This window comes from Penaeus japonicus, unplaced genomic scaffold (genome assembly GCF_977035675.1).
Source record: "Penaeus japonicus unplaced genomic scaffold, GWHDUDI00000001_assembly GWHDUDI00000008, whole genome shotgun sequence".
Classification (NCBI taxonomy): domain Eukaryota; kingdom Metazoa; phylum Arthropoda; class Malacostraca; order Decapoda; family Penaeidae; genus Penaeus; species Penaeus japonicus.
Window position 1 is genome coordinate 20,909,006 of NW_028234410.1, and position 10,000 is coordinate 20,919,005.

Below are 10,000 nucleotides of genomic sequence, written 5' to 3' on the forward strand. Positions count from 1 at the left end.
TATGAAATGATATTAATATGATAAAATTATATATATATATATATATATATATTATATGTATATGTATATGTATATATATATATATATATATATATATATATATATATAAATATATATATTATATATTACACACATGAAACAAAGCTTACAACATATAATGATATCAAACTGAAAAATGGAGAAAAAAAAATATATATAAATAATGTTGGTAAAGTAAATAAACTTATTATCTTTAGATTTTTTAATGACGTATATGTAAATACTTGTTTATAAATATAAATCAGAATCTGGAATCTACGAAACATCAAATGTTCAAACTTTCCCTTTTCTCATACACTGCATGAAATCTTAACAAATATAAGAATTTATTTCGTAAAGTTACATATACTAATAATTATTGTATGTATTTTGAAAATAAATATTGCACATCATACAAGCTTATTTTCCCTTTGTCCAGTACAAAATTTGTCCTTTTGTGGTAGGAATACTGAATTCATGAATAAACAGCTTATTGATTTATTCTTCTTTTTTTTACATGTTCAGATAACAAGAATATCCCAAATGGTTTCTTATTCCATGCTTTTGAGATGTTAATTTAAGTCTATTATACTGTCTTTTGTTAAAGCTGGAACACATTAACTAAAATGAGATGGTTAATGAACATTTCCTCAAAGGCACATGGAAAGGATTTTTAATCCTTTGTTTTGGAATGTATGAAAAAGGGACATTAATTTAATAAAGTATTGTAAAAATGAGTATGAAAATATTTAAGGTGACCCCAGCCATCTTAATATTAGAGAGCAAATACAAATTGAAGCCAAACAAAAACTTTTTCCATTAGACTAGAAATAAACAAAAAACTAGTGGATCATACATTCTCTTCTATCATCTAGGATGACTACCCTAGAAGACAGAATCTCCGTCTTTTGTATGAGATTCACTTTGTACTGAGAGGTTGCTGACACCTTCAGTCATATCCTCAGCTGCTTTCTTTGCTTCCTTTTCTTCACCATCTATGGGCTTCACCTCAGTTTCTGCCCCTTCTGGTGCAGCTTCCTTTTCCGTTTTCCGAAAAATCTCTGAGTCTCTGATTCGTTTTAACCAACATCCAAGCAGCAACTAAACGTGGTAGAAGTGCTAACGATTAAAGACCTTGACCAGTGAGAGGTGCGCCCATTAGCTCATTGTAGCTGCTTTCTCCCATGGCTGGTAAAGACAATTTTAAAATGAGTGACTGTCTATTTACTGACTTTCAAGCTTTGAATACTTTTCTATATCAAGGACAATGGATAAGTATATGACTTACAATAACAATTATCTCAAGTGTTGTAAATATCAACCATATGCTATGAGGCTGTAAGTAAATTTTAATCCCTTTTGTGTGCACTGTATTACTCAGTTTTAAGATTTTAATACTTTTGCCAAAGTATTAAAACAGACATTTAAGACATTCAATGTGCATGATGCATACCCTCAAGAAAGGCCAAAGTGATGGCACAATTTCTCTAACAAACATAATAAATATCCTTTTCATATATTTAATTGAATGTTCTTTTAGGGGGTGTTTTTTAATGGTTTTATAAGTGTATACCTATAGTATCAATAATTTGTCATTTATTCATCTATTAATGACTGTTATTAACCCATTCACGAGGTGGTGAAATTCCTGCCTTGAATGTCTACAATGCGGTGGGGGGGCTTTGCGGAAGCCACTTAGGCCTAAATCAATTAAATGGCTGGCACAATATTGTGCCGCCCAGCCACTGGGCTTTTGAATGAGCGGTACAGTAGTGCACCACCCGTCCAGAGAGGGTTAACAACAGAATGACCTATTAATATGCTGCATGAACACAGCAGATAAGCTCAGTGGCAGAAACACATTATGATAAAACATACAACTGCACTCCAGCCATTTCATTTTACAACAAGCCTATTTGTAGAGTAATTTCATAAAGACAACTTATAAAAATTAACCTCAAAAAGAGATCATAATTTGGAACCCCCTCAAGGGGTGCGCCATTACCTTTCTTTGCATATTCATGGGTAACATTAAGTGCTTATGGCTAGTGCAGAGCCTAGCAGAATGAGGAAGTGAGTATTTGCTTCTCTCATCAAATATTCTGTATATTTAAAACATCTATAAATTCTTGCGTGCATATGTGTTATATGGAATGGCATCAGCACAAGCTTGTTTTTTAGCTTTTGCAATGAGCCCTTCCTGCGTATCACTATTTCTGGTTACTGGCAATATAAGGTCCTTTACATACAACAATTATGTTTCTTTCAGAATAATTTGATATTTAGTTGAATTTTAAATAGTACTGCATTTTATCTTTGAATTAAGAGATAAGAGAACAGTGTTTTGAGCATATTTCAATAACATAATATTTTAGATCTTTTTATACATTGTATCATTGAAGTTTAATCTAATTAATGTTTTATACGTTTCTACCTTTTCTATGAATGAGTTATGAGAATAATTTTTTTTTTTTTTAATCATCATTAATGGTAGAGTTTATTGCAAGTTTGAAATGTACCGAAGGTTGTAAAATATACTTTTTATTATGATTAACAAAAATACATCTTTTAATTTTTTGAAAATTGTAGAATTATTCAGTAATCTTCTCTTCCTCTCTTACTTTTGTCAGTAAACAAAGTTTATACTAGAGTTCAAATCCTGTTAACTACTCATAACATGACTCATCTCATTCCTTCAACCCTTTAATCATTGGAAGAGCAAGGCTGAATTCGTGAATTACAATCTGTGGCTGACAAAGCCTCTATTAACCATAAGTGTATTAAAAAAACTAAGCAGATTACATATTACTCTATTTATGCATTTTTATATTCTATCTTCCTTTTGTTATTATTTCTCAACAGTTTAGAAACAATAACTTGCAACAAGGGATGAACAGTAAAAAATGTATGAATATGTAAGTTAAAATTTTTATGGGTTGTTGAGCTTGGTTCCTTTAGCTGACCTTGATCAAAGGGAATCTGTCATAAATTTGCAAAGCACTAATAATTTTCAGGTAGAATGAAATGAGAGACTTATACGCTTACTTATGAAAACATTCAACCAAATATGAAAAAAAAAAAAAAAATTACTCTTCCGAGATCAAGGATACCTCATCCTGGCAAGATATATTACTTTTATTCTGATTCAAAGAATAAAAAAATACTACACTAATAATTGCATGGCTGTGAGTCATACTGACCATTAATGCACAAAATAACTTTACCTCTTGCCAGCAATAACATCCGTCTCTGCACAACAGGGTCGAGTTCACCACCAATCCACATTTTCTTCATTATCTCAAGCCGTTTGTTTATGTCATCTAATACACTTTTCTTTAAGAGACAATAAAATTCAAAATTAAACACTCATTTGAATTTTATGTGCAAATAAAAGGATAGCAGCTATAAAAAAGATCTCTTCTTCCTTGACTGATAGTTATTCTCTTTTACACACACAATAGGTTCCAGAAAAAAAAATTCCACTTTACTTTATCCTAAATGGTTTATAAGCAACTGGCAGCAAATAAAAATTATTTGATATCGTACATTAAAAATATCTCACACAGCTATTCTAATTTTGAGACCAAAATCTATATCATGTAGAAGCCAACCTTCAATTCACCAGCCACTCTCTCCAGTGACCCATCCAGAGCCGTTTTCACTTCTGACAGCATTTCCTCAGGATTTAAGTTTTCCCCAGTCAGGGGATCATCCTTTTTCTTCTCCTCCTTTTCTGTTTTTGCATCTGGGAGTTTACTAACTACAGGCGAAACAGTGGGAGGTGGTCCGTGGGGGCTCATCATTCGGAATAAGTCTCCATCTTTTGGCGGTCCATCAGTCTGTCTACAAAAAAACTATACATCATTTATTGGTATAGTCTGTGTCCATGCATGGAATGGAACCAGAACAGCAACCAAGATAAGGGGAAATAAAAGATAATGAAAACCTTCTCAATAATACCTTGAAGAAAGACTATCTACAGAAGAAAATTTTATTCTGAAAGACATTATCAATGAAATATATCTTGCATTCATACTAAACACAATTCATTCAGAGAAACCACTATCCTAAACAATCACAATGCAAATTATAATTTATCAGTATAGTAAAGCTTCTACAAACTGAACTCTGCTAGCACATGAACATTTCAATAAGGAAAAGACTTCAGCTGATATTCATCAATATCAATATGTTCTATAATCCAAATCTTCAATGCCCTTATAAAATTTCAAACTCAGAATCACCTTAAACAAGGAGAGACAGGTGCATTGCCATCAGAAGGACCAATGGGTATTGGGACTCTCTTGTTCATGAGGCGTCTCCTTCCTGACTGCCCTCCTGCTGTAGCACTCGCATTGAAGGCAAATTTGGGTGGATCATTCCAGGCTCGGTCATGACTCCCTAGAAAGGTAGGAGTATATAATTCATATAAATTTTTAGAAATTATATATGGGAATGGATAGCATTATGTATTCTTATGAATAAAATGTGCATTGAATGTATACTTGTCTTGATATTATTACAGCAATACATAATGGGTTTATGAAGCACAAAAAAACACCATGGGAGAAACACCATTCCTCTTCAATTGATAGCTTTTCCAATATATTGGTTAAATAATATCACTTTCAAAAGGAAATCTTTAAAATGTAAAATAAAGAACTGAATCTCCATGGATATAAGAACCTACAAATAATTTGTCTTAGTCATGAAATGTGTGCATAATAAAAAAGTAAGAGAGCATGGTAATGAAATAGCTTCACTATAACTGTATAAAACATCCTAACACCTTTATAGGCAGAGAGTTACTGACATCCATTCACATATGTCAAAATGTCCTTCCTCATTTATTTCCCTCACACTCGGCACTTATGAACTGATTCTATCATTCATGGGAAATCTATGATGCATTTGTGTTGCAAACTGTCCATTAGGAAAAACTTTTGGAAGATATGATGCTTAAAAATAAATTTTACTATAATCTCTCTAGGATCTCACAAAAAGAAAGCCTAGCATCAATACTATTATCTACCAATAATCTTATAGTATATGCTATGTGATAGTATATACATCTATGATGGTTACTGTGTTTAGGAGGAAGGCCTTAATACCATAGGGACTGCTTGATGCAAGGCAATCAACTAATCTGCTGTCAATAAGAGAACACAAATTCAATGATTTTCAAGTCCTGTCAGATTTTTTTGCATTATGGTATCTATGTTTATTCTCTCTTCTCCTTCAAGACAAGGTCATTATTAATATATAGTGTGTAAAAAACAAAACTTTCATACAAAACTTTCATACAAAAGTTACCAATATTGCTGACATTCCTCATAAGGTCTCACTTGATAAAATACTATATTCATATAATTTTTTTTTTCCAATATCACATGCTCACTGTACAATAAAGCTGCTTAAATAAAATTGTACTTAGTTTAATCTTTAAAACAAATAAAGTATACATAAAACTTATGGACACAAAACTATACAAATGATTAACTGCATATTATTGAAGCTGTTGTATATATATCTGAAACAGGAGAAAAATACTGTGTACCCAAAGGAGCATCAAAATAAGTTACAATAAGCCATTTTGTTGGTATCCTTGATGTATTTAAAAGTGACTTAATGTGGCTCCTCTATGGCTTCTTAATCCATTCAATCAATAGGGAACTGGGTAGATTTGTCTCAATAAAGTCGTCAAAGTCAAAGTGGGTAGTTTGGTGGGTTTTTGAGCTGTGTACTGGCAATAAGAAATACTGAATATCGACAGTAGCTATATTAACCCACACAGGACGGGTGGTACAGCATGTGTACCGCGCATTCAAAAGCCCAGTTGCCGGGCGGCACAGTATTGTGCCGGCTATTCAATTGATTTAGGCCTAATAATTCGAACGCCCCGGCATTTGGACATTCTAGGCTAGAAATCCCCCGTCGGGAATGGGTTAACAAAACACACACACACACACACACACACAATTATCTTTTCTATACATCTGTCTTTCTACAACTTCCTTATTTTTTACAGAAAATAAGAAGATCAACCTGCCTTTCCCTCACATATCATAGCTGTAAGAATAGGTTCAGGCGTGCTCGACCCTTTCTTCTCCTTCTCCCCCTTGCTAACAGGATTAATCAATATCATTATATTCATTTTTTTATACTGCTTATTAACTCCATAGATAATAAAGATAATAATTTCAAAATTGTAAATGTATACACTGAAGTATTCCATTTTAGATTTTTCTTAGAAAAAAAAATTGGGGAAAAAGTAAAAGTAAATAAATAATCTATATAAGATCTGACCTTTGTAGGTCTTCCCACAACTAGGGGAATCAGATGTTTGTTACTCTACTGTGAATGCACATAAGCAGACATCACTGTAGACCACAGGAAGTGGTGTCTTCTCATTAAATTCTATTTGAAGATAAGTATCAGATTATAAAACTGAAGTTAAGAAGTATTAATCTCCCATCTCCCCTTTTTAAAAATAACAATAATAATCATAATTATTCTGATAATAAAAATAATCACAGTAATTAACAAGTCTATTAATCTTGTTCAATCGTCATCAGGAGAATGGTTCTTTGTGATAATACTTAACAAATCTTTATTTTTCCAAAAAATAAACTATCTATATAAAACTGTTTTTGTTACTGTATGAGTAAACAGAAAATCTATCAATCCAATACTACACATTCTCCTTTTTCACAAACAATTTTAGCAGCATTTTTCTCTTACAAATAAAACTTTATTGTTTTTACCTTGCTCTTCAGTGGAAGTAATGAAATGGATATAGTTATTGGAATGATTACTTGTTTTGTTTGTTTGTTTGTTAATTGGTGAGGAAGCAGGATTAGCAAAATGTTGTTGATGAATTCTGATGAAAACTTATGTGAGGGTTGGTCAAAGTACTAAAGGCCAGTTGATTAGCTTTTGGTGTTCTCAATCCAAATCTAAGATGAAATTAATATCAAAATGTCCTTCCTCATTTATTTCCCTCACACTCGGTGCTTATGAACTAGTGCCAGGTCAACTGATAATAAATAATGTGTCTACCACAACATTCACTTTCTTTTAAAACTCTGTGGTTGACTTATGTGTCTCTCCTGAGTGCTTCCTAGTTCAAATAGTGTTGACATCAAACAAAAACAAAAATTGCTATAAAGCTTACTTTAAAGAAACTTGGAATCAAGTAATACTTTCATTACATTAGTGTATTCTCCTCTTATTTCTTAAAAGGAGTCTTCCAACAAAATGACAACTTATATCTTTACATTTATTTTCTGGTAAGGCATGCCTCACTATCAACCCAATTGCAAAGTTCTGACATCCCAATTTCAAATAAACCTGCAACCAAACTTCATAAAAATATGCTTCAAGTTTTGTTCAATGGCAGTGGAGCATAATGAATCACAGAATAAGCTTAGAGGATTGGCACTTCTGATGCAATTGGTCAGCCTCCATTTGTTTTTGTTTTTTGTTTTTTTCTAGATTTAAGTCAATCGACTAATTTCATTTTATGGAAATAAAACACTTTAAATTATTGTATCAACTGTTGCATTGTTTATATTCTAAACTTTGGCTTTACTCACTTCCTTCCTTAAAATTAAGCATTTAATTAGAAAATAGTTGGGATAATGTTTATCTAGTACTTGTAGTTACTGGTACTTGGTAATCTAGATTCGTAAATACCAAAAACCACAATAAAATATCAATATACAACAAAAAGATGAATCTGAATGTTAGTATTAACAAAAGCTATTGGGTAGCATATACATGTCACAATGAGGTTGGACTAGAATGCCCGGCAGCGCCTATGCATGTGATGACAATTGAGGCTACTCTATGAACTGCACACAATGTGGCTGTTATGTTTTAAGGCTTCACTGCTGTTCATTCTCACACTAAAGCCACCTAAAACCCTCATTTTTTAAAAGCTTTTATTGTAAAACAATGCTAAGACATAGGAGAAAAGATATCTTTCTAATATTTGTCTCATGTGAGGGACCTTGAAATTAAACCCAACCCAGCAGCCAATATGCTCTGATTATTTCCCATACTTCATTTTCCATCAACAATGCTGTATCTCTATGTTATAAAGGGTTAAGTTCATCTGTCATCAAACATTGGTGTGACTATCTCAAAATCAATAATTATAAACAGAACTGTATATAAACCATTTACTTTTCACCCAAAACATTTTTTGTGTGTCTGATAAAAAAAATCACATGTCATATATGTAAAGGATATGTAGAAAATAATTGTGAATGTAAAAATGGTGATTGCATGAGAAAGAGAGAATGACTAAATTCCATTTTCTTTTATCTGACCACTAAATATCGTAAGTTTTAGCTATAGGTGGCTCATGACTGGCTGAAGAACAATGTGTGATATCGTTAGTCATATGTGATAAATGTTCAAGCTATTAATTCAGTAGTATACTGAATATTTAGATTTGCAAAGAAGCCTCACAAATTCACTCATAAATCCCAAACATGCTGATTTACACCAATATTATTCTATGCAAGCACACAAAGATAACCATGTACCAAAGACTTTTGTCTAATTGCACGCAAACGATAAAGGGGGTTCAAATTATAATTCTCTCCCTCATTTCAGGTATATGACAAATATCTGGCTCTGTAAGTACAAATAAGAGACTTTGGGTAATATTCAAAATAACGTTCATTTGATTGCTGAACTTGACATTCCAGAATAGTGAAAACTGTCATTTTACTTTTACTCTCCCACCTTCCCGCCACTGTCTTGTCAGTTTAGCCCTATTTCATGTCATTTTACACATAACCTATTTAATTTACCCATAGTAAATTACTGAGACACCTCTTATTTGCACTTTTATAGCCAGATGCCTTTATTAATCATTAAAGTGAAAGAAAAAAATAATAATTTAAAGCCTATTGTTCATTTATGTGCATCTACAGACTAGTGTCTGGCACAAGCTTGTCTTTTGTGTATAACCTTTCGTGCAAATCAGCCTGTTTGGGATAAGAATATGAATGTATAAGGGTTCTTTGTTTCTCTATATCATATATGTTTATGAATATCTATCACACCTAACTAACAATATAAGATACATCGATTTTCAACCCACCATGAGCCAGTAATGTGTGTATCTGCCACATCACTGATACCTTGTGGATAGATCAGCTGAAATGAACTATGGTAAAATACAAATAAAGGAGAAAAGAATTGGCATATAAGTTGAGAATAGAAGAAAAGAGAACAATGAATGAACTGTATCAATCTAAAAAGAGGTTTCATGACATGGTTATAGAGTGCAAGACAAGATAATGCTCAAATTTTATATAAATCATAGAAATAATATAAAAATGCATTCAATGTTCTTTGTCAACACTAATAAAGCAACTTTAACAGATTTGATCTGATTCTTACCAACATATTTACTATGGAATAAAAATATGCAAGACGTATAAATAAAATTAAAATGAAAAATATCAGAAAGATTCCCCTCTTTACAATTAATTGCAATCATTACCAAGACTCAGTCTATAATAACAGCTTTAAAATAATTCAATAAGAATTATTTTCATAATAACCATGTCCCTTTTCAACAATACTAAACATCCTTATTGAAGATTAACAACATAATCACATACAAGTAGAGAAAATAAAAAGTACTATCTTAGACAGGAAGTGAATTATCACTCACTGATGTACTAATCAAACTGCTGAAGTAAAGGATAATGGCAATTCTGATACCAACAGTACTGACAGTAACATTCTGTAACAAATTCTAAATGCCTGCTAAGCACCACATTCTAGTTAAGAGGGAGGTCTGTTATTATTATTATTGTTGGATTTAGTGGCTATCAACCAACGGCAGGGAGATCTGACAGGGGGATACTCCTCTTGACTATGGAATAGTATATAAGATAGGGTAAAGTTTAGATGTAAATTATGGTGAAGTTATATTGGGTTGTTGGCTTGTTAGCTGCAG

At 32.1% G+C, this 10,000-nt stretch overlaps 1 protein-coding gene across 1 annotated transcript in view; it reads right to left on the reverse strand.

Annotated features, from left to right (window-relative positions):
* Positions 1 to 223: 223 nt before the first annotated feature.
* Positions 224 to 10,000, reverse strand: part of LOC122245163 (steroid receptor RNA activator 1) — a 10,331-nt gene continuing 554 nt past the window's right edge. Inside the window, 5 exon segments of the mRNA XM_086539235.1 lie at positions 224 to 1,102; positions 1,104 to 1,206; positions 3,243 to 3,351; positions 3,630 to 3,861; positions 4,263 to 4,419. Of these exon segments, the coding sequence (XP_086395361.1) occupies positions 904 to 1,102; positions 1,104 to 1,206; positions 3,243 to 3,351; positions 3,630 to 3,861; positions 4,263 to 4,419 (800 nt within the window). The 3' untranslated portion in view covers positions 224 to 903.